The following is a 25,646-nucleotide window of genomic DNA, read 5'->3' as shown; positions in this document are numbered from 1 at the left end:
TTGTGCTGTCAGGGTCCCTGACTCCCCTTAACAGCCCATTCTAGATCAATCTTCCATGAATTCATTGGAATGCTTTTTGTGGTGCCTTACATTGCATCCCCATGTCCCTGCCCCTAACTCTGGGAGGCCACTTGAAGAGGCTTCACCTCAACATCACCTGCCCTTTTCTCTCAGGAGTGTCTTCTACTCACTCCATGATCATAACCTTTCCCCCACACTCGTCTGCCGTAGTGGCCATATTTCAGCGTTTCTCTTGGCTCCTAATAGATGAGTTGGGACACGTCTCAAAGTGCTTTTGTTTGCGCTGAAAGAGGTTGAATCAGGGAAGGGATGGAGGAAAATATATGTGGGAACAATTTAATTGTATCCACGAGGATTCTTAGTAATCAGGATGCCAGTGTGTGTTTTCCAGAGCCTAAAGCTGACATAAATAATGTAGCGAACCCCGCTTTGTGCAGGCTTGCCGAGGAATGCTGATAGAGAAGAAGCCAAAGTGGGAGCTGAAACGCCCGGCTCCCAGTACAACCTTTAAAATCCTTTTATGGAGTAGTACGTTTGAAAGTGCAGCCAGGACCTTGGCGAGCTGTATCTGCCAAGCAGAGGCCAATAGACGAGGAACTTTAGAGGAGGCTGCCTTGCTTGCTTTTTTTTTTTTCTTCCTTCCTTTTTTTATTTGGAGGATACGAATCTGGTGCAGCGTCCATGTGTGGTCTCAGCTAACGATTGGTTGATTTCATTTCACGTTCCCAGTCCCAGAAGGTCTGGGACAACTCTGTCAAGGCCCTGGGAACCTGGTAAGTGTGCAGCTGTTGCTAACAAGATCTGACTGGCCTCTCAAACATAGTTAAAAGCATCATGCTAGCCTTTTAGAGTCGCTTGCCTTAATGGTAAGAGCAAATGAGCTTTGTGGGACGGCTAACCCCAAATGAAGTCCTGCAGCTTAAGCGCATTACAGGCGAAGTATGCGTTAGGGATAGTGCGAGGGACCACAAACGCCTCTGTGCATCTGCAGGAGGGGATCAAATGTGCTTTTACGTGGAATTTTTACAGTAGTTGTGCCAAGCCAAATATACGATTGAAGCATCATCCTAATTTTGATTCAAACTGTAACTTCTGCGTAGTCCCAGTTACACATCCTAGGTGGACAGGAAGGCAGAGAAGATAGGCTAAGAGGAGGTCTGAAGCAGCTCCCACTCTTTCTGTGGTGCTAAGGGTTAGGCTTTGGGTCTTCCATTTAAAAAAATAGCGAATTCTTTGCTTATGCTCTGGTGGTTAAAAAAAAAAAAAAAGGACCTCAGGGAACATTTGTTTTGTTCTGTTTTGTTTTCCTTTTGATTAAGGCATTTGGGGTCTAAAAGAGAAGATTAAAGCAGGATCCGTTTAATTTATTTAGTTTGCCTCACAGACATGAAGCTTCAGAATGGTAAGTGTCAATTATATTCCTACTGGTTTGGGTAACTAGTTGGGGAGAGGAGTCTCACCGGGCGAAGCATACCTACCAAACTGGAACCTTTTCGAAAGCTTCTGAGCTGTTCTGGGAGCCACTGTGTCCGTGGAGAAGCCTGAGTTCACCAAGGAACAGCTGGAGCTTTGGAGACTTTGAATAAGTTGCCCATTGGGGAAGGGGACGATGGTCAGTCCTCTCTTAGCTGTCATTGCTGTGGTCATTGTGGGACTTTATTTAGAAACCAGTAATGACCCACTAACATTTACATGGAAAAAAAATATATATGTGTGTGTGTGATCTGCCAGTTTCATTTGGGGACAGAGCTATCTTTCCATTTTGATTTGCTACATAGTTGTTGGTGTTGTTTTCACTTAAACGGCATCCCCAAAATGGGTTTTGTAAGGTAGTATTTGGACTTGTTACTGAGAGCTCTACAAAGGGCTGGTAACAATGTCACGGTACTGACTGGAAAGGAACACTGTTTGTGTGAGCTTCCTTCCTCTCTGGTGCAGGCTCTGTGTTTCTGCCACTTTTAGTACTTCTAGCACAACTTTCACTCCTTCACTGCCCAAGCCCTCCCACTCCCCATTTTGCAGACCTTCACCCAAGTCCGACCTGCGCTTTGATTTGGTTTTAATTTTCCTTGCCACTGTTTACCTTCCTGAGTAAGGACTAAGGAAGGCTTCAAACTGGATGGGTTTTAGTCTTCCTCTTAGTTCATACAGTTTTTAGCCAATAGTCCTCTTCCTGGGAATGAGTGTACCCATCTGCAAAATGGGCTTCAGATCTCATGAAAGTGTGCGCACCTCTGTTCTTAAGAAACCTCTCCATGACAGTTGCAAATGTTTGAAAGAGAACGAGACAGGCTTAGTAAAGGGGCTGTCTGCAAGCTCTTTTCAGTAGGACTAGGTTTAGACATGTTTTCAAACCTCCCTAAGTTGTGCTGCTTGGTGGTTCATATTTGTGGGTACGGGCAAAGAAAAGTGTCTTTTAACTGCAGAAGGAAATGCAATCCTGGTAATAAACAAACCTCCATTTTTATAACCTGAAAAGTGACCTGAAGGAATGGGGAGAACTGATGGAAGCCTGTGCTTCTCGGGTCCAAAGTCACAGCTTCATGTTTAATTTAACAAAACATTAAACATTTCATGTTTAATTTAATGAAACATTAGAGCACCAGGATTCGTCACCTTCATGACAGAGTGTCAGATCTGTGGGATAGTTTCAGAATATATGTTCTTCCTCCTGAATTCACATGCAACACTGACAGTGCCTTGTAGCTTAAAAACCTCCTCTCTCTCTCTCTCTCTCTCTCTCTCTCTCTCTCTCTCTCTCTCTCTCTCTGTCTCTGTCTGTCTGTCTGTCTCTCTCTCTCTCTCTGAATCTTTCTTTCCTCTTTTATTTTCCTCCCTGTGATAAAAGAAAGAAAAACACAAGGCAAGTAAACCAACAAAAACAAGAAGGCATTAGGCATGCACTACTAGTCTAGCTAATTTTAGGGGGCTATTAGCAAGCATTTAGGCAAATCTATTAACATTTAGCATCAGCACAAATGCAATTGCGTTTCTCCTTTTTTGTGTTTCTGACAAAATAAGTGAGCACCGGGGTCTTCGGGACAAGGCAAGAACTGGAGTCGGCACCATTTGTTAGGTAGTAAACTTTTCATTAAACCACTTGGGTTTTTGTAATGAACTCTTTGAAGGAGGCTGGAGGAGATCTGAAGGGGAAAAGTTAAGTCAATCCATTTGGTAGAGATTATTTAGCAATGGACGGGATGCTGCCCTTTGTCCCACACTGAGTGCCAGACAGTTCCCTTACTGGGAAGTGTGATCTGAGGTGAAGGGGTCCTCTTGCCTTTGGCTTGTGTTAGAAACGTTCCCTTTCAAAGCTCGAAGACAGAGATCCCTTACTTCTGCCTCAATATTTTGCAGAGACATGAAGTTTTTATTTTCAATCAGTGCTTAAAATGTTTAGCTCCTTTAACTGTAAAACAGTAAGTATGTTTGAGCAATGCAGGTACATATTAATTCATAAACATATATGCATTGTACATGTATATATTCATACATACATACATACATACATGCACATATAACATATGTGCATATGACACCCCATCCTATTCCATAATCCATTTCAATTGTTCCCCATGCCTCTCTAGAGTATTGGTTTATATAAGCACAGTATACTGTGTGTGGTGTCAGACCTGTGAGTCTCTCCCCATATTATTATATACTCAGCCTGAGTACACAGCCTCTTGGTGTACCTTAAAGTGGCTGCAATTAGATGATTCAGAGAGAGAGAGAGAGAGAGAGGCAGACAGACAGACAGACAGACAGACACAGGGACACAGAGACACAGAGACACAGAGAGATCATGTCTGTTCAACTTAAAGGCACATAGGAGAAGAGAAAAAATCATTCTGACGTTCTGACAGATACTGACCTAAAGAACAAAATTTCTTTTAAGCTCTTAAAATGTTTCTTTTAAACCCATCCTGCATAGTCACAGATGCTTCATTTAGTTGAACACTTGTTTATACCCTCTATACGGTGCATCCTGAAGAAGAAATACCCAAGACTCACTATGAGTCCTGGTATTTGTTGTTGCTGTTGTTGTTGTTGCTGTTGCTGTTGCTGTTGCTGTTGCTGTTGCTGCTGCTGCTGCTGCTGCTGCTGCTGCTGCTGCTGCTGCTGCTGTTGCTGTTGTTGTTGTTGTTGTTGTTGTTGTTGTTGTTGTTGTTGTTGTTGTTGTTTGGAGGAACTATAACATTCCTACTCATTAACACCCATCCTGACCAAATTTTCAGAGTTATGGTGGGTACCCAACATCTAGCCTGCTACAGTCCAGATTACCTGCAGCAGTCTGTAGCACTCCTTGCTTCCACACTCCGTCACACACACAGTTAAGCTTACCCTGGTGCTGTCCCAGCTACCCTCACACACTCTGTCCTCCTCTGTGAGCACCATCCTGATCGCCAGGAATCACAGAGGCAGCCAAGGTTACCAGGACTCCCGCTTTATTTCCGATGCCCCAATGCTCCTGGCATCCTGCCATGCTTCTGAGAAACGGTGGGGAGGAGGTCCTACCCAGAGGTGGTTCTTAGTCTAATGGGGGAAGATTTGTTAAGAGAAATGCAATGAAGCATTTTCCTTGGCTGAGAAATGCAAACCTCTTGTGGCCACAGAGATCCCACGGGTGGTGTGAGCATGAGCTTCATGGCCTTCCAGAGAAGTCAGAGGACATGTCAGAGAGGTCGCCATCAGGAGAAGTGGACCGGAGGGATCACGGAAACTGTAGAAGTAGCTTCCCAGGTCCCATACACAGTGGACCCTTGGGAGTTCAAGTAGCTTGAGGTATTGAGTGTGGCAGTGCTTGCACCCTAGAAGATAAAAAACAGACTAGAACAGTGAGCAGAGCTCAGTGAATGGGTTTCTATACCATCAAGTCTGGGTCTTCATTCAACTTGGAGGTCTACACAAGGCTGTAGATCAAGGCAAAATGCAAAGAGAGAGCTAAGGATGTCAGGAGACGATGGGGCAGATGGGCATAGGTATGGGAAAGCTGCCCGTGCATTCCACAAGCACTTCAACATTAGAAAAACGTTAAAAATATGCTGACTACCTCTAACCACATCTGCACATCCCAGATGCAGGCCGGGGCTGCTGGGTTACAGCCTGTGCCCAGAGGCAGCAGGAGGCCTGCGGGTGTGCTTCGCTCTTACGTGCGCTGACTTACCGCACATCCAAAGCACTTTTAGTGAAGAGTTAGCTCCGCAGGACATTTTCTGATGTTCATACTAAGCAAGCTGATTGGGAGGGGAGTAAATGTGGGTGTGCATGTTTCAGTCTGGGAGTGTATTCCTATAAGGACGGCTGAATTGGAATTCTTCCAGGAGGCAAAGCTGTTTTAGGTGAGATCCAAAATACACAGGATGAACTGGGCAGGCGGCTCAAGCTCATAACCCTGGCACTCGGGAAGCCGAAGCAAAAATTTCATGGTTTGAGGCCAGCCTGGGCTACATAGGTGAATTCAAGGTCAGCCTTGACTACAATATAAAAAAACGTGATTCTGCACCTGAAATTCTGTAATACTGCTTCTGTAGATGAAAACTGGAGACCCACATTACTGAGCATGCCATACTATGTGTGTGGCCCATGGAAGGGTGGTCCTGGAGGGTTTTGTTTTATAATTTTTGAATCTGCAATTTAAGTTTTTGTCACATGGTGGTGGCAGAGTTGTGGCACTCGAGTGAGAAGCTTCTGCCTGGTTTTATTCATATATTTTGAGAGGCCAGCCTGCTCAGGTGATTGCCTGGAATGGTAGCAGGAGTAGGGGGGGGAGATGCCTGAACACGATATGGTGCTGGCTTTGCTTTTAACCTTCTGCTCCTAGACTCCTCTGCACTGTTAGCCCTTCTCTGGCCCCAGGCAGAGAGAATTGTGGGCCACACTTCCTGCTAGAGTGGTGGGAGAAAAATGCATGCATTCACCTACAGGCTCTACCCTCTGAGCCTGTTGAGACTCCCTGAGGGGGTCAAGCCAGTGTGGGAGAAAGAGGGTTCCCCACAGTGGACTCACTGGCCTGGAGTGAGAGACTGCTGGCCCATCATCTCCTGTGTGACTGGAAGGGAAGGAATGATCTGTGGCCCAATTTCTTGGCAAAATGAATGGTGGAGCTACACTCCTTAAGAATAAAGTTAGTGGTGTATGTGTGTGTGGGGGGGGAGGGGGCAGGGCAGAGACAGAGAGCGAATAAAACAAAAACAGTATATCGCTCAGTTTGCTCAGTCCAGAAAGTGCTTGCCTCACAAGCATACGGGCCCGAGTTCAGATTCCCCAGAGTCAACACAAAACAGCTGGGAGTATTGTCTGTCTTGTGCTCATAATCCAGACAATGGCAGGATAGGAGGTAAAGACAGGCAGATCCCTGGACTTCGCTGCTTGTAGGTTTCCTACTTGGCCAAGTTTCAGTTCAATGGCTGGCCTTATCTCAAGGAAAAGGTTTCGGGCTCCTAACGAGTAACATCTGTGCTTATTTTCTAACCTCCACCCACACAAACACATGTACATGTGTGTACCTGCACATGGTACACACATGCACACAGGAAAAAACAAAAAACAAAAAACAAAATTCCTCACTTGTCGCTCAAGTGTCAGTAAATTACCCACTCATTGCTGCAAAGCATACAGCTCTCAGGCTCACTTCTCAGCTCCCTGCTGCACATCTTCTTTGTACAGAAAGACACTGAAATCCACAACTAAGCCTGCATGGGTTGGAGAATGTGGGATAGAGTTCAGTGACTAATAGGTTAACATTCTCTCTCTCAATCTTTCTCTCTCTCTCTCTCTCTCTCTCTCTCTCTCTCTCTCTCTCTCTCTCTCACACACACACACACACACACACACACACACACACACAGAGAGAGAGAGAGAGAGGAATACACACAGTCCCTGAGTCAGGAACATGGCCAAAACAATCTTCATAGAAAGCTTGGGTGGGGAAAGAAGAGTTTCACACAGCAGCAACGAGAAAAGAGCCTTAAATGGATACGGGGCACGCTTCTTAATCATTGCCTGGTTCCACCCCAACCACATCAGCTCTGCTTTCTGACTACATCATTAGCTTAGTTTAGTTTAGTTTAGTTTAGTTTACTTAATTTTACTTTAGTTTAGTTTAGTTTAGTTTAGGCTTTTCTTTTTTTGAGACAGGATTTTTCTTCGCAGCCCTGCTGTGCTGTGCTGAAACTCACTTTGTAGACCAGTGTGACTTTGAACTCAGAGATCCTCCTGCCTCTGCCTCCTGAGTGCTAGGATTAAAGGCGTGCGCCACCACATCCCAGCTTCCTTACTACATCTTTAATTTTATCCAGAAATGCAAAAGCATCTCACTGTGTATATACAGGGCAGCTCAGCACTCAGGACATCCACCCCCAAACAACGCTATCCTTGTGAGCATTCTCCATAGGAGAAAGACTGGGAATAAAGGCTCGTTTCCCTCCAGACAGGAGGAAGGCTATTCTGCACTAGTCTTCAATCCACAAATAGGCGAAATTAGGTATTCATTTTCAGTAAGTTTTTCTAGCATATCATACTTTATTATGTATTTTACGACCCAGTTCAGTATCCTTCCCATATGGACTGACTCACTGAAGAGTTGACTATAGCGTGACCTAAAATAAAGGAGCAGAATTCTAGAGCCCTGCTGCTTCCTTGCTGTGTGACTCTAAGCCCACTGAGTACATTCTCTGAGCTTTGGGTAGAAGGGGACATTGCAGTACCTCCCTCTCTACAGACTTGTCTTGCCTTAACGGAAATAATGCATGTGAAGTCGAAGAGTCCTGTACCTGCAGTAGTTCTCTCCTTTGTCTCTACTCAATGGTAGCACTCCCCTGTGATGCAAAATTCATGAGCAGTTTCAAGACAATCTCTATCTAAACTGGTTGAGGATGCTGGAATCCCAACACATACCAGATTCCTTCTCACCCCATCAGGTAGGACTGACTCAGTCTACACCCTCCATCTTTAAGATAGAAGCCTGGGAGGTTGCTGCTTTTTGTTAAGCAGGCTTTTTCTTAGCTTCCATTTCTCCATGGTGACCTTTCCCCTTGTCACTGGATGCACCAGAGAGCAAACAAACCCAAAGCATTCTGGGATAATAGGAGCATACAGACCTTTCCCAAGCAGAGCTTAACCCCCCCCCCCCAAAAAAATGAATGCCCTTGGCTTCAGCAAGAACAAAAATCCAATTGTTAGGTCCCCTTGTAGGTCCTCAGAGGGTGGAGCCAGCAGGAGGGCAAGGAATTGTTATTGCAACTCGATTTTAATCAACAGTTTCAGTAACAATATTGAATTAAAAAGTTACTAGCTACTAGTTAGAGCATGGCTTAGCTCGCACTTGGGCAAATCAGTCATTCTGTGGTGATTAACATCTATTCAGAACAGAGAATGTATTATGGGTACTAAATTATCATAGGAATTAATGCAGTCTTTTTAAAGGGCTTAAAATATGTTAATAAATACAGTATTCCAGCACCTGCAGCTCAAGGAACCAAAGTCATTAAAGATGGATATAATTATATTTATTATTGCAGGGATCTAGGTAGGGGAAAAACAGTTTAATGAGCATGAATGAAACGGGGTTCTTTATTTAAAACTTCTTACCTGGAAACTGCTCCCTTTGAGGAGTTGTTATTCCATCGTCACTGAACATAAGAGCAGTGAGGAGAGTGCATCCGAGATGAATGTCTAACCCCTGGTCAAACACTGAGGACCAAAGGGGACAAGGCCCCTGCTTCCTTGGCCCTTGGGCTACACATGAGACTTTACCCTGCTGTGCCAGAAATGACTACCCTGATGCCCCAACCCCTTTTACAGCCTTCCATGTCCATCCTCTTCAACTCATTCTCCACCCAAGAGCCACACCCTCCTGTGATCCCTAAAATGCTTCAAAAACATTTCCCTATCACCTGCCCTTAGCTTGTGAGTCTGTGTCAGTGGTAGCCTCCATTTAACCTAGTTACCATACTTTGTCATAAACTGGCATCAAACGGTAGCTGATTTAACCTTCAAGAGAGCTACATAAACCAAAGCCCATTACATTGCCATTTCACGGGCAAGAGAAATGAGTCTCCTGCTAGGTTGCCCTTGAGCCCACTCCGTGAGGTTCTAGTACAAAGTTCCAGAGCCTCTGTTGTAGGTTGACTGCTACATCCCTCAACCTCCATTCATACGCTGTGTCTGGTGCCTGTAGTGGGATCCCTATCTCCTGCCATTCCTCCTTCCTCTCTCGAGATTCAGTTTGTCTGTTGAAGGTCCTGTGAGTGCAGTTCAAGCTGATTTTCCCTGCGCATATTTTTAGCTATCATTTTTCTCTCCTAAACGACCATCATCCTCATGAAGGCAACAACTGTTCTACTTTGTCACTTGATGTCCCCAGTCCTATTCGAGTAACTGACACTTAATAAATACTGAGTAAATATTTGTTTAATGGGTCCTTGAACTCATATGTTCACCATTTGCTGTCTCTACCTAGAGGAAATTACATTATTCATCTATACATTGAAAGATAGATGGAAAAAAATCACATCTCTTTGTTTCAAATTATCGGATGAATAAAATGCAGTTTTATTGGGTAAACCCTCTTTTATGATCAAATATTTTCTTATTTAAGGCTTACAAAAATGACAGTTTGGTAAAGCTATTTCTATATTAAATCTAGGAGTTTTACATAAAATATTGAATTGATACTAGGGATAAATCCTATTTGGATGATAAGAAGTCAAAGAAGTTAGGTGGAAAGGCCCCATGCTGGGACATCCAGTGGAATCAAGGTCTCCACAGACTTAGCCCAGTGCAAGTTCTGCCCACCAGCCTTGCTCAGGCAGCCCCCACGTCAACACATCAGGACAAGACCTTTCATCCTAAGACGTTTGTTGCGATTGGCAGGCCATGAAACAATTAAATGTGGTGTAGAATTAAAGTTGTGGGTCCCATGCTCATGGTGAGATGCTAGCCTCAGAGAAGCTGCCTCACTTTCCTGGTTTGCCTACTTGCCAAGGACTTAATTCAGCTACTAAGTCCCCAGCACTTTTATTGACAACTTGATTAGTATAAGGGGTTCCATACCCAAAGAACAAGATGATGTACCAGTATGAAACAACTTTCAAATTCTTTGGACAGTCTCTCATTCTTCTCTTGGCTCTTCGAGGGCCTGTGCCCTTTAACTGAAGAAGCCCCCTTAGAATATACGGCATTGTTGCTTCATTGTAAATGAGAATGTTTACTGAGCCCCTAGTCTGCTTCAGGTGCCTGGCTAAATTATATACATTATTTTAGTAAAAGTGTTGCTATTATTTTTCAGATGACAAAATAGGAGCTCAGGAAAGCAAAGTAAGGCAGGAAGTGCCCAATGAGAAGTCAGGTTGTCCTGGAACTACCATGCAACAACAGGCAAGCATCAGAAGCCTGTAGACACTGGCCTCAATAGCTCTCACTTGTTACCAAAGTAAATCTCAGAATAGAAAGTGGAGGTTATAAAGGACACTTTCAGGGCATCCTAAAGGCAACAAGGACAAGAAACTTCGTGTTCTGGTCTCATAGAGAGCTGACTGGGATGTGTTGTGTCGGTGCCTCCTCTTTCTGTAATGTGTCCTCTGTTCTGGGTATAGACAGGCAGGAATACTCAGGAACTTGACCTTGACCTTGACCTTGACAGCACCAACTCACTGAGCTGTATCTGGCAGATCTTGGGGCTTTATGGCACCCCTATTTAGAATACATCAGACTTGCTGCCATCAGGGGTCACTGAATCCTGTCTGACTCTGAATGCCAATGGATTGTGGACACATTTTATAAGAAGTCATTAGTGTGAAGTGTGTTCAATTATTTCCTTCACTCCTTAAGAGAATAAGCTGTGATCTCATTAAAAACTGCTGGAGAATGTTCCTGGGACCAAGGTTTTCTTCCTCCCTTCTTTTTAAAAGAGGTCATTTTCTCTTAGGATTGAGTCTTATTTATTAAGCTCCAACTATTAACTTTAATGGAGTTAAATCTCTTTAAATGTTTTTTTTTATTCCACATACACTTTTATTATGTATACTCTTTTACCTCAGTATTGATTTCCTGGGGACCTGCTGTGTTCTAGATCCCTGAGAGGCCTCTGAGACCAAAGCAGAGAATAAGCAGGAAGATTCTTGGAGCCCCAGAGAGATTCAAATTCAGTCTTAGGTGAAGATTGTGGAAAAATACATACATACATACATACATACATACATACATACATACATACATACTAGTGCAGTGTCAACAATGCCTTGTGACATGTCATGTGACAAGAATGTACATCAGGTAGCATCTTGCAGCCTTGAGTAGGCATTCTTAAATGTTACTAAAACCATGATCGGTTGGTCCCAATTTAAGCTATGTCCAAAAGAGGTGTCAACTTTTGCTTTCCTGTAGCATTGCCTATTTGATACTGGCATTGCTACTCCTAGAGAACACTTTCAGAAGCCCTGTTCTGGTGTCCCATGGAAGAGACAATGCCAAAGGTACCTTGCCACCACAGTCGTTTCTCCTCTTACCTATGACATATTTAATCTCAGAGTCTTTTTTGTCTTTCTCTTTGAGTATATGTTTCTCTTCTACCCACTGAAAGTACCTGACTTTGATCCCTGAAAGTAGGGACAGTACAGGACTCCTGGCCCTCAATCTCCAAAGAACCAGAAACCCACAGATTTAATCAGCCACAAGTCCAAACTCTCTTTAATTGTGTCTCCACTGACACTATACAGACCTCTTTTTCCTGTTGTGATTCTCTAAGTGCCGTGTGTAATAGCTATCTATGTAGCACTTATGCTGTACTGAATTCTGAGAGTGACCTGGGTGTGCTCAAAATTTATAGGAGAATGTACACTGGTTGTATATAAATGTCACATCCTTATACAGGAGGAGAACTCCTGTATACAGGAGTTCTGGTATCCATAAAGGATCCTGGAACAAATACCTCCTGGATCCTGAAATGTGAGAAGACTGAAGAAAATGAAATACCACTTATGGGGATGCTGAGTTGTATGCATTTAAGAGATGTGGGCCTGTGACTCTGAGTATATTCGGAATCCGGCAGCATGGTCAGCATTACTCTTTATAGTTTATCACTTCTCACCAACCAGTCTGGACCCGATGGTAGACAATTAAATCCTAAATCTCGTCCCTCATAGCCCCGAGTTCTCTCAGATCCTATAAGGTCCTTGTTCTGTTCCTAAAGGAATAAAGATGGAGGTAGGAGAGAGTGGGGCACCCAAGCAAGCATCAATCAGCTAGCAAAGAGTTAACTGCTGTGTTTTACAACCCTGCAGCCTTTTCATAAACAGTACCACCATCACGTTTCTGGCCAAATGTGATGGAAAAGACGAACTCATGTCAGAAAACAATACCAAGTCTCTACATTAATGGTTCTTTCTCTTTCCCTTTATTCTTTCGGTCCATTTTGCACAGGAAATAAGAACCTTGTGGACAAAAAGATCATCATTTGTCAATCTTTTGAGGCAATTTCGCCAACAGTTCTTTCAGCCCTAAATGCTTTTAAGCATCTGTCAGTGTCATATAATAGCCTTAATGGGAGGGAAAAACAACAACAACAACAACAACAATAACCACCAAGTGAGAGGCTCCAAGCACTCCTTCCTGAACCAGTGGAAATGATGGCCCTGTCCATATGCTGGCTTCCATGTGCAGCTGTGCGGTTATTGTCTGCACTTAGACCTTAAGTTGTCCATAATTTTTATGTGTGCAGGAATGATGCCAATTGAGAGAGAGAGAGACAGAGAGACAGAGAGACAGAGAGAGACAGAGACAGAGACACAGAGACAGACAGAGACAGACACACACAGAGAGAGAGAGAGAGAGAAAGAGACAGAGAGAGACAGAGACACAGAGACAGACAGAGACAGACACACACACACACACACACACACACACACAGAGAGAGAGAGAGAGAGAGAGAGAGAGAGAGAGAGAGAGAGAGAGAGAGAGAGAGAGAGAGAGAGAAACTGGACCAAAAAATATTTAGCATCTCCAATATAAGACAAGTCAATAAACAGCTTGATTACTAATTCATTCAGGAACAAAAATAATGGCTTTCTAAACTGAAACGACCGAATCCAATAACTAACTGTTTGTCAGGGCAGTAATAATGGTATTTGTATCTCTTTTAATTGGCTTTAACCTTTCCCTTCATGTGTGCAGTATTAAAAAATTAAAGAGGAAAGTATTTAGAGGCATAGATTTACGGCACTGCGTGGATTACATGCTTTTAATGAGGTCAGGACAATAAACCATCTGAGCAGAACCTGCTGCCCAAAGATGAATTACTCCCCTTTACAATAGATAGACAAGAGTGAGCATGCGTGAGGCATGCATGGGCCCGAGGCTCCTATAGACCAAATGAAATATGCTCATTTCGGCTGGGGCGTTCGCACAGGCTGCTTCCTGTTATGAGAGGCTTTAAGAAGATTTCAAAAACTCAGAGCTGCAGTGAATTGTATGGAAAAGATATGAACTGCCAACAAAATAATAGTGCTTTCTGTAGAGTTTTGAATTCATGGATGGCTATATATATAAGGCTGAATATGGGTGGGTGGGTGGATGTGTGGATGGGTGGATGGATGGACAGACAGACAGACGTACAAATGAATGGATAGGAAGACAGATAAGTAGGGTCAGTGAGAAAAGGAGGAAGGTGAAGTTATATTTGTTATGTTCTGGAGCCAGCTTGTACTGGCTTGAAAAAGCCCAGTCACGCAATGCAATATACTGCCTCGATCCTAGCATGTTTGTAACTCAGAACTACAAATGGGAAGGGTATTTACTCCCAGGAATAAACACATTTTATGAATCAGTCTTTACATGTATTACACCCAATTAACTGTTCAATTCTTACCACTGTCAATATAGCAAGTCACTTAAAGAGGTCATCCAAGAAGGGACAGATGACACAAGAGGTCTGGGAGTGGATGCAGGACAGTTTTCCTTTGTTTTATAAATGCCTTTATTGGAAGTTTTTATTAAACGCTCATTATTTATAATATAAATGTACAATCCATTTTACTGGAAGTAAATATCATTTAAAACTTTTACAAATAAAATAAACAGTAGTAAAAGAAATACAGTTTTACTTTATAAGTCTGGTACAAATCATTTGTGTAAGGAATCAAACTGTGGACAAAGGACACAGTTGAAGGGTCAGAGAACTTAGGCCTTTGATAGCAAACACAACCTAGATCTTTGCGAACAAAAGAACACAGTTTGAAACCAAAAGTAGGTTAGCTCAGGAGGAAGGGTGGACTGTTAGTGCTCAGGATCTAGTAAAGAAAGCTACACAGTGCCCAAAGTCCAAATCCCCACGCACATCCACTGACACAAATGTTCTCACAGTCTTTGCTCAATGAGCAGCATTAGTGGAAAGAGGCAAGCACTTCACTCCAGGCAGCAGAGCTTCAGACCCAGGGAGATGCAGTTCTGTGAAACAACAAGGTAACTTGCCAAGCAAGTAAGTTCAGACCATTTGAGATGCTGCCATCTCTAACCAACCTCGGATAGGGTCAGAGTGTGGTAGTTCCTCTTGTCCCTTTTCATTCCATCTCTGTCATTTATCCCAGCTATTTGGAATCCAGGACAGCTACCACTTCAGGTAACATCCTACTGGGTACCTAATGGCCCTCACTTCCTAGAGACTCTTGCAAAGGAAAGTCTTGTACCTAGAAGACCATGCTTGGACACTTGTTGAAAATAGGAGCTTGGTTTTGAAAATGTGTAATCATGCATTGAATAACACTCCTGTATAAAGCACTGGGCTGGATGTAGTGGTATGGCGGGAAACATGTCAAATTACTGCCATTCCACCAGGCAAGACAAACATAGACAGTTAAGCCTACAGAAAATATCACAGGAGGCGTGATTCTAACCGATATTTCATAGCTTCCACTTTAGAAAGACTAGAAGGAATAATGTTTCCAAGGAGGTAATGCTTTGGCTAAGGTGTGAATTTGGGATCTTATTACAAAATGTATGCCTTCTGCCCTTTCATGGGGAGTTCTCCACACCTATGGAAGCCATTTAAGATAGATTTGGTGAAGGCTAGATGTCTCTGCTGACTGGAAGTACCTGCAAGATATGTAGAAAATTGGGATCATTTGTCTGCTTGTGGTTGACTTCACATGCTGACAAATCCCTAGGACTATTTTCTTGGGGTACAGTGGCAAACATATCAGACTATTGGCACCCCACTCTTAGTGTAACATTCGTCCTTGTGCTTCATTGTCTCCATGAAGGAAAAGTCAGAGATGGAAAATATCATAAATTAAGACATCTCAAGGTCACATCTTCACAGTTTCAAGCAATGCACAGCACATGAGTGGGGAATGTTTTTACACTTTGGATCCAAAAATATCTGGGTTCAAAGTCCTGCACCACCACTTTCTGTCATCTGGAACATGCTATTGACATTTGAACATCCCATGTGTTCAGCTGTAGCAGATATGTAAAAACACATGCTTTATAGAATAATGTCAAAATGCCTGGCACGGACTAGAAGAGTATAGTGCATTCCCTCTGTCTCTCTGTCTCCCTGTCTCTGTCTGTCTCTCTGTCTCTCTTTCTCTCTGTCCCTCTGTCTCTCTCTCTGTCTCTGTCTCTCTCTGTCTCTCTGTCTCTCTTTCTCTCTGTCTCTGTCTCTGTCTGTCTCTCTGTCTCTCTATCTCTCTCTGTCTCTCTCTGTCTCTGTCTTTCAGAAAAGTTTCTAGAAAAGCTGCTGAATTGTGACTCACCTGAGACTATCATTTATTACATGGGGAGAAGGAGATTGTCGTTCCGTCAGTCTTTTTGGTGACTATAAAGTTATAGTCTGTAATTCGAGAGTACAGCAGAGATTTCCTGATTGGACAAAAAGTGGAGAAGGTAGCTGTAGTTTTAGCAGAGACAAAACAACAACAACAAAGAACTACTGTCTGGGCACTAAATCAAAAGATAAAGGTGTTCTTTCCATCATTTTCTTACTTATTCTCGGCCCTCTGTAATTCTTTGGCCTCCCTCTCCTTCCCTCTTGCTTCTTTTAGCCTTTTTTTTTTTTTTTGCATTTCCTTAGAGCACTAGAAGTCCAACTTTAAACCACTGAGACAGAGGCCCTGAATCACATCATATGTGCAGAGAAATTAATTCAACAGATTGCAATGCCTGAGAATGGAACTGTATGCCCATGCATGAGTGCTGACTGTATTCCTGGAGGTCATGAGACAGCTGCATATAAATATAATTTTTTAAATAAAATCTAAGGAGATAAATATGATAGAAACAGCAAGTTAATACTTTTTGTTTTCATGTTTAATTGACTAAAAATATCAATATAATATATTCTTTGAATAGATTTTCCTGCCTCTTTCCTCTTTTAATCGACCCAAGGAGATAAAAGGAGGAATGCCAATGGAGTGGAATAATGCAAGATCTCGAAAAGATATGCTTTTATTGTTTGATGTTGTTTTGAGCTAGCCTGTGCCACATTTTAAAATTAAGATTATATAAGTTTTTAAGTTGACGAAGAAGAGGGCAGTGCTACTTTCTACATAACATAGCTCCGTTGTTTTTAAGTAAGTTTTATTAACAAGTGACAATTACTTTTTTATGATACATTTAAGATAGTGAATTATGAATGACTGAAAAATCCCCTGCAGCCTAATTGAGAACCATTATGTCTGGTAATTGCCACTGATTTCTGCAAACAGTCATTTTTCTCTGGCCTATTAACATAATTTAAATTTTTAATTGCCCTTCATAATTGTCTATTGGAGTGAACAAACAGCCCCTTTCACCTAAGGGTTTCAGACCAGGACCAACCCCAGGGAACTCAATCTGTCCACTTGAGAACACTAGTAGAACTTGGTGGACTGTCGAGTTGAGGTTGCAACCACTGTGCTGAATAGCACATCTTGTAAGGACCAGCCTGTGCTCCAAGGGGCTGGGCTTCTGGGTTGCTCTGCCATTGACCTTGCTTACTTTGCTATCAAGAAACCTCAGCAACAGCAAAAGAAAGAAGGCTGTCTTGCTCTGAACAAGGCTGCCTAAGAAAAGAGAAGTACCTGGGACTACATCTACTTCCATTGGGACTCAGATTACAATAAATCCAATGCCATGGAAAAAGTCTAAGAGTCTTGGTAAAGATACATATGTGGGAAATATAGATTTAAATTACAAAAGCACTTATGAATAGTTTTTGAATTGGGTAAAGTCAGATAAAAATGATATAAAATACAAGAAAAATATTATAGACTGAATTTCCCCATAATGCTATCAATAATGTATGTTTACTTACAGACTAATGCAACTATTAAGTGTATATCAAAATATGCCTCATAATATGTTTTCTCACGTGACTTAATATGCCTCTAAAATATTATTTTTAACATCTGATTCAGTGTGTGGATTCACCACTGGTTACTTAGCCATTTCATTCCTGTGCGACATTTCATTTTTAAAATTATTATCACTATAAAAAAAGTGAGTAGGGTCACCTTGCATACTCCATCAAGCGACTTATAACTTAAGAAAACATCTTAAAAGCTGCGGGATAGAAAAGTCTATACTGAATCTCCATCTCCTGAAGGGGTGATGAACTTCTACACTCACCCAGATAGGACAGAGATGGCTTTCTCAAATTTCTCCAGCATTTATTCAAATGCTGTCTAGTTGTATAAGCATTCATTTGCATTTGTTTGACAGTGCAGAGATTGATCATTGTGGTGATTGCTATGTTCCCAAGTGGGCATTTGTGACATGAGCACCCTACTCCACTCCTAGTTTGGTTGTTTTTTTTTTTTGTTTTGTTTTGTTTTTAATTTATTGAGGGCTACATCTCTTTCTTATTGATCTAGGCGAGCTGTTGAAATCTTCCCACTCCCACCCCCACCCCTTTGGTAATTCTCTAGAGATTGCCCTACCTGGAAGCCCAGCAAAGGCTTCCTGGGCTAGAGAAGGAGCATTGTTTTGGTTTGCTTTGCTAGCCGTTGGTTAGCTTGTTTCCTGCCATCTTCTTGCTCTCACACAGCTGCGTTAGGATCGCTCATCCCTCCAGCAGCAGCATATGGAACCATAATCACACAGTCCCCCAGGGCCTGTGTCACTGTCTTCCGCTTCCCAGGGTCCCTTGATTCTCATCTTGGTTGACGTCAAGGAAAAACCTTTTGGGAAACCCCACCTAGCTTCATATTGAGACAAATAGGAAATTCCCAGAAGAAATAGGGAATTGAGTCCTATTGCGCAATCACACTTGAATCACAAACAAGCTTTTGTGTACATTTGTAACATCTGACATAAAGCGATGTCTAATGGATATATGGATGGGAAAATCTGAGGCTTTAGTGATACAATAGGAACTACCCAGATGGTCAGCTGTTCCAGCAGAAATATCTAATTATGTGACTCAAATCTATTTCCAAAACTGGGAGCCCTAGGGGCCAAATAAATACCTCTAAAACAAATGTCCGACTTGAGATATTGATGAGATTTGCTAAGCTGCTGACGCAGGTGAGAACCCAAAGCTGAGGTATTTGTTGTCTCTTGAAAAGTGCCAGCACTATTTGTATGAATGTGTTCAAAGCAGCCATGATTCTTCATAACTTTTTGGATAAGTTCAACAGGGACGTCAAGGACGGATGCTAAACTAATTTCTGCATGGAAGCTTCCAGTGCCCCAGTCTGCTTGTGATGTCGTGGGAGCCATCTATTACCGAATGGCATCAGTTATCGTTACTGACACACTTCACACTTTCAAATGGAAACTAACTATCATATTACTCTTATTTCCTTCACGTCCCTCAAGAAACTCCATTGATAGCACATTTTTCTGTGGCTCCACTATAGTACACAAAGTCTCTGTGTACTTTGCATTCAGTTCATACTCAGGTTTTTTATTGTTGTTGTTGTTGTTGTTTTAGAACAACTACAAATTTGCTTTCATCACCTAGCTAAGGAGAAACAGGATTATGTACATTTAAAGTAAAATTGTGGGTCAGGATTGTAATTTGAATTTGTTTTTAATCTGTGGGGACTTCTTTGAGGCACAATGGTTTCCAGAATATATAGACTCTTAATGACAGAAATTATAAAATCTGGATTCAGAAACTCATTTAAACTTGGGGTTTGCCACTTCCCAGCTTAAGAGTATTATTTAGAGTTAACTTAGTGTAAAGAAACATATATGTATGTAATGATCAATTGAGATAGGGACACAGTACATACTTGATAAGTAGTTATAAAAATTATTGTTGTTACTAAAATTATGCAAAAAAAAACCCCGATCATCTCAAGACATCCATTGGTTGGCTCTCCCCAGCTTCTTTCTCAGAAATACCCTGTGCCTGGTTGATTCCTAGAGGCCCAGACCTGATTTCTGTGAGGAGAAAATAAAATAAGAGATGATTTCAAAGATGCCAGATGAATCTTTGCCCTGAAGCCAACTGTTCATTCAGCTCATTCAACTAACAAATAATTTCAATGGTGATTTATTGTTTTCCTGGGTGGAATTTTCCTTCATACATTCATAATTAAAGAGCGTGTAGAACAGCAAATCGGTGAACCTGTCATATAACATTTGTTAGCATTGAAAACCCAGGCAGCCCAGCTTTTAGCAAAGAAAAATGAAGAGCTGGGATAGACCATGAGATATATATTTAAAAAAAAAAACAACAACTGGCTTTTCATTTTAGAAATGAAAGACTGTGGGGTAGGAGTGTGTATATATACAGAATGGAGACTACAAGGTAAAAGGAACGCAATGCCACATCTTACAGAGTGATGGCCTAATTTCCACTGATATTGGAAATGTGCTCATTAGCAATGAACGCATGCAGTGTTTCTAGATTCTTTTCGAAAAAAGAAATACCTGCCTATCCCTTCCTGCTCTTTTTCTTTTTCTTTTCGGTGACAGAGAAGTTATTCCAAGGCTGGTGGTAGAGACTATATTTATCTACCTAATGCATAAGGTGACTTTATTTAACACAAATCCAATAAAGGCTTTGCTCATGAGGAAGATTGCGCCAACAGCGTTGGTAGGTAAACATTATATTATGAGCATTTGATTGCTGAGAAAGAAAGGGTTAAATGTGGCAGAGCACTCAAAGCTGAAACAGGCGAGTTTGGACCATCTGCCCCCCCTCCTTTCCCCCCTCCCCCAACTTCAGGGCCAAGCCATTAAATGCCTTTGGAATATCAAAATGTCTGAAGTGACCCAGGACTTCAATACTGACTCTACAAAATGTGTGAACAAAAAATGAAAGAAGAGTGTATGCATTCCTCCCATATGTAGAACCCAAATGTCACTCTTGGGCAAAAGCTACAGGCACAAGCAGGAAACTTATATCAAACTCTGGTTGCCGGATTCATCCTAGAACATCCGAATCCTTCTCCTCGCCTTCCCCCTTCATGTTAACTGAGAACCTGATAAATCAGTCTAACCATATAGAAGCCTCATTAAGCCTCCTAGCAGAGCCTCATCTCACGAGAGAATAGAGTTCAGAAGGAGACAGAGAGTAACAACAGATATAATCATGAAGAGAAAACACACAAGAATAGAAGAAACATCAATAAAATATACCATGCGCCATTAAGGACCACCTCGAGATAAGATGCTCAGTATGGCAGTAAAGATCACAAATGAATTAATGTCAAGAAAAGAATGTTGAGTCTATCGGAGTCTGTCAGGCTGGGTTGAAAATCACCGCTGCCTAGGGAACTAACTGCCAAGCGGTCCCAACCCTCCATTTGTGGGGTAATTGTGCCCATGACTAAATGCTGACAGAGACCTGGTAACATTGCTTTGCTTTGCATAAAACAATTCGTTAGAACAACCAAACACCACTTAGGTTTATTTTAAGGATAGTTTGCACTAACTTAAAAGCCACCCATTCTCATCTCTTTGTTTTTGTGTTTGTGCTGTGTTGTTGCTGTGTGTGACATTTGGACATGGTCACATGTCTGAGTGCAGGCATGTGCATGCGTGCCTTGGCAGGGGTGTGGAGGTCAGCAGACACCTCAGGTGTTGGTCTGCATCTCCTCTGTGGATCAGTAGACCTCACTTGGAAAGGGTTAAACTAAAGAATCAACTCACATGTGTAAAAGCTCTGCTTCATGTATGCATGCTGCACTTGCCAGCCTGTTCTGGAGTGCCATTAAACATGTCCTGCATGGCACATAACTCGGGTTCTAACAGTAATTTTATTTTGCAAGTTATTTTGTTAGTGCCCAGTACCCTGACCCCAGAGATCTCCCTGGTGTTTGCCTCTAACCTGTCCTGGATACCTGGTGCATGGTGGACGCTCCTCCAGTATGCATGGACTTGCGAGCTCGCACATGCGTGTGTGTGCATGTGTGTGTGCGTATGCGTATGCGTGTGTGTGTTTGTACGTGTATGGACAGTGTCCTTCAGTGGTGTCTTCTTACAAATAGTGAAACAAAATCAGACCACGGCCTAATCTAAGGCACTTTCAAACCCAATGAAAATCGCAATTAGCACAAAGTGCGTAGAAGCCTTTCCTCCTTAACGCTTTAGAAGATATTACACTTGTTTACATATTAATTTGAGCCTGTAGCAAGGGGCATCACAGAGCATCAAACTGTGTTTCATATAGTGGGCCCTTACCAAGAGTCCATTTCTAAGGAGCTGTTCTGGGAGCCTGGCGCCACCACAGCAATTAAGTTGCATGTTGCTATTTCGGGACAGCCTATATTCACCCGGCTGTATTTCTTTCTTAGAAAGTCCCATTTAGCCAGGGCTCATTTCATTGTGTATTCTTAACATTTATGGGGGGTAGGGCATGAGATAAAAGTTTGCTAAACATTCATGGCCTGATTTATTGTGGCACGTAAAGATTATAGGTAGTTGGCAGGAAGGGAGAGGCTGGGAGAACCTGTGAGCAGATTGCAGCCTGCTTACTCCTCCCTGAGTACCAGCACAATGATGACAATGGTTAGGGACTGTCACCAAATTGTCCTAAAGTTCTCAACTGTAGGTCCTGATCACCTAGGCAGACGCTGTATCTTACCAATCTTCAATGTTTGGGGATATGGTGTCTGTTTGCTGTGGCCTTGCCTCAAGTTTGGACTTAACAGTGATAGGCAAAGCCACCAGGATCATCTCTGTCGGCCAAGGGCATCTTTCACAGTGACAATCTATGTTGAAATGTGTGTTTCCTGCCCACATGCTCAGCTTCGATTTCTTGTTCTCTAGGTGGCTTAGTTATAACTGATAATTCAACGACGGCATTTTAGGCATTCCAGTGGGGGTGGGGGAAGGTAGTATAAATGTAAATGCAAACGATACAGCGCGTGCCGCCGTCTTTGAAATTGTTGCTGTGCAAAGAGCTCAACACTGTTTTATTTAAACAAGGTCGGCTTCGACCTTGATTGACTTGCAGTAAATTGCCTGGTACAAGAGGCAAAAGGAAGTGGAGAGAAAAATGGCAATCAGCACCAAATGTTTCACATATTGATTGACAAGCACCAGAGATGTGCTAGAGTAAGATAAATTGGCCAACAGGGCCCATCTTGACAGCTCCCGAGACGGGAAAATTGTTCTTGTTAATTTGCTACGGGAACCTTGTCATTCGTCGAGTGTCTCCTAATTGTGTAAACAAAGTTCAGATTCCTCAGCAGCCCCGATCTGCTATTGGGTTTGGTAATTTTGGGTCTGAATCTACCAAGATGCGTTTGTAAGTGGTGTTTGAATTGGGAGAACGAGGGAAGCTATGCACCTGCTTTAAGCTGGCGTTTTTGACTGAAATAAAACAAATTGCTTGGCAGACATTTCCAATTTAACAATAGATTTCAAACAAACCCCTTGCGTGTGGGCTCTTCTTCTGTCCCTGTCCCATGATTCTCTCTGACATCCTCTGTCCAATTCTTTGGCCTCAGGTTGGAGTTTGGGCTTTTTCAGGTATGCAAATTTCATTTTTTGTGGGTTTAGTGATCGCCAGAAGAAAAACACAAAACCCTCCACGGGCTCCTCTTCTTATGTCTTTCTCTCTAACTCCTTCCCTGTTTCTTTCTCTCTAATCTCCCGAGCACTTGGCTCACATGCCCTTCTGTCTCATGCTTGCTTCTTTCCATCCATCTGACTTACTGAGAGTCCATCCTGACTTGACCTATCCACAAAGCTCTCTCCCTGAAACAGCTGTGATCTGGACCAGTGAATGGGGCTTTGCCAGAGGGCTGTCAATGTTCCAGACACAAGTCAACTTTCAATCTTCCTTTATCATTCTTTCAATTTGAATGAAAATCCATTTTTTAATTTCTGTTACAATTTTGTAGGAAGGGTTTTTTTTCTTAATTGTTCCCATGTATGACTTCCCATGTATGAATTCCCATGTGTGAATTCCCATGTATGAATCCTTGCCATTTTTGGTCTTTCTTTCTCTTCTCGCACTCTCATATTTCATCAACTAGTCCAGAAATAATATTTGTTCTTGTTGAAATGGTTTTGTGAAAAATAATTCTAAGACCTGTTCTTCATTACCTTCATCAATGCCATATTGAATCATGTTTCTTTTGTCTTAAAAGATATCTGGATTAAAAAAAACTCAGGGATCCCCTAATACAATGTATAGTCCCCTTTAGTGTAGTTCAGATTTAGAAAAGTTAAAGAGAGGCCAGCACATGAAAGACGATAGAGAAGTGCCCCAGCCTAAAGCTCAATTTGGGAATATGTTCTCTAGTGAATGTATTGATATTAGACTGACTGACAGACAGATGGAAGGATATTATTTAAATTACATTCCTAGCCAAAGATGACTTAGCCTTTTAATAAACATTCTCTTTACCTGCCTCATCTTGTCTTCAAAACAATACTAGAAAATATACTTAGGTTGAGACCCCCTCATCCGAAATGTTCCAAAACCGAAACTTCTTTCATCCCAACATGTGCTATGAGACCGATGGCTCAACAGATTCAAACTTTGTTCCATGGAAAAAACTAAAATACTGCTGCACCTTCAAGCCATATGCTTAAGGTGTATCTAAATATAAATAAATTATGTACTTAGATATGGGTCCCAATCCCCAGATATTTACTTATTCATATACAAATATTCCAAAAACCCAAAGCTTTAGAACTCTGAAAGACTTCCCATTGGCTAAGGCTCCTTAACCTCCTTCTGGGGTTCTTCTTCTCCATCTCAGAGGTACCAAAAATTCAGCTTACCTCCCTGGATGGAGGCAGGGAGAGGGCTCTGGGCAGCTCATCTTGACTACCTCTCTAGTACTAGCCTTCTTACTTAGTACCTTCACACCCACTGATGGTATCTGAGACCTCTGCCCACTCCAATACTCTCAGCCCTGTCTGTCAGCAACATCTCATTCTAACCAAATTCTTTCTCTGCTCTTCTACTTCTTTCCCAAGCAGAGCAGCACGTTCCATGTCTGACATTAGAAATGGATTGTTTTTCCTTGTAGTTATACGGTTGCGGGAGAGCTACCCATTTGCCTATCTGTCTCTCCCACTGAAGGGCTGCATTTGATATGGCCTTCCCTTCCTTCTGTGTCTTATGGGCAGCCCTTGGTGAATGCTGGTGAGACGAGCTGGCAGTGTTAGTGTGACAGCGGCTTAGCAGCACTCCGTGCAGCATCCCCTAGCTGCGCTTTACTCCATCTATGTGGAACCACACTGACTGGAAAAATCACCTGACTTAGAAATTATCCTGAGTCAGAAAAGAGAGGGTAGGAGAATCGCTGGCCTGTCATCAGCACACAGACCACCAGAAAATGTATGTGCTACGTAAGTTCTTGGGTGCCATTTCCAGGACAGTCCTGTGCTGTTTATATGTGCCAAGAATCTTTAAACATCGAGAAAGAATGAAGCTACAGAAGTGGGGGGGGGGCTCCAAATAACATCAAAATATGAAACACTTGAATGTCTGGGGTCTGTGACTAACAAATTAGCCCAGGGAAGGCATAGGGGTTATGTTTCAAAAGCTAAGGGTCAGCCACCATCACTGCAGCCACACCACCCTGAACTCTCCTGATCTAACACCCAGGTTCAGCAGGGACCATCTATCTATTGGGGAGAAAGCCTCCTTTGGATCCTCCTTAAGTGTCATCCTTCTGTTTCGTGTGAGTGAATTTGGTTTCTCTCCGTCTCCTGCAGAACAAGAGTGTGCAGGTTAAAATCCATAAGGTCACCTTTTAAACTGAGCCTATTCTAAAGGACAGTGAGGGAAGGGCGTCGGAGAACCGTACTTTGACCGAGACACAGATATTCTCCTATACTGTTCTTCACTGCACATGACTTTCCTCTCTAGCATCTTCATCTAACATTTATTCAAATGTCAATCTGCACAATGAGTCCACTCCTGCACAAGAAAGCAAGTTTTATTTGCATACCAGTTAAATCCTTGGCCCCTATGGTATCCTCTGCAAATAAACAGACTAAATATTCTTTCTCTCTCCATATCTCTCTCTGTCTCTCTGTCTCTCTGTCTGTCTGTCCCTGACTCTGTCTTTGTCTCTCTCTGTCTCTCTGTCTCTGTCTCTGTCTCTCTCTCTTTCTCTCTCTCTCTCTCTCTCTCTCACACACACACACACACAATCAAAGACATTAGAATACACATAGAAGAAAACCCTATTTTAGTCTAAAATAAGCATCAAATGAGACTCCGGGCCTTC

At 42.4% G+C, this 25,646-nt stretch overlaps 1 protein-coding gene and 1 long non-coding RNA gene across 24 annotated transcripts in view; one reads left to right on the top strand and one right to left on the bottom strand.

Annotated features, from left to right (window-relative positions):
• Tenm2 (teneurin transmembrane protein 2) overlaps positions 1-25,646 on the top strand; it is a 1,230,398-nt gene that overhangs the window by 803,488 nt on the left and 401,264 nt on the right. The window contains exons 1-2 of one of the 22 annotated variants that reach the window (XM_006533298.2): positions 10-794; positions 1,341-1,423. The exons of 19 other annotated variants lie outside the window; for them this stretch is intronic. In XM_006533298.2, the coding sequence (XP_006533361.1) occupies positions 1,408-1,423 (16 nt within the window). In that variant the 5' untranslated portion in view covers positions 10-794; positions 1,341-1,407. Of the gene's footprint in view, positions 1-9; positions 795-816; positions 1,424-25,646 lie in introns of those variants that run through there. 2 more of the 22 variants (XM_017314548.1, XM_011249010.3) reach the window with 2 other exon arrangements.
• Gm33585 overlaps positions 1,550-25,646 on the bottom strand; it is a 74,342-nt gene continuing 50,245 nt past the window's right edge. For both annotated transcript variants that reach the window (XR_879795.3, XR_003949661.1), the window contains 2 exons: positions 15,771-15,876; positions 1,550-4,829 (listed from right to left, as the gene is read on the bottom strand). This is a non-coding gene — a long non-coding RNA (predicted gene, 33585). The remainder of the gene's footprint in view (positions 4,830-15,770; positions 15,877-25,646) is intronic.

The sequence above is a fragment of the Mus musculus genome, chromosome 11 (assembly GCF_000001635.26).
Source record: "Mus musculus strain C57BL/6J chromosome 11, GRCm38.p6 C57BL/6J".
Classification (NCBI taxonomy): domain Eukaryota; kingdom Metazoa; phylum Chordata; class Mammalia; order Rodentia; family Muridae; genus Mus; species Mus musculus.
This window is presented reverse-complemented; position numbering and strand designations above follow the sequence as displayed.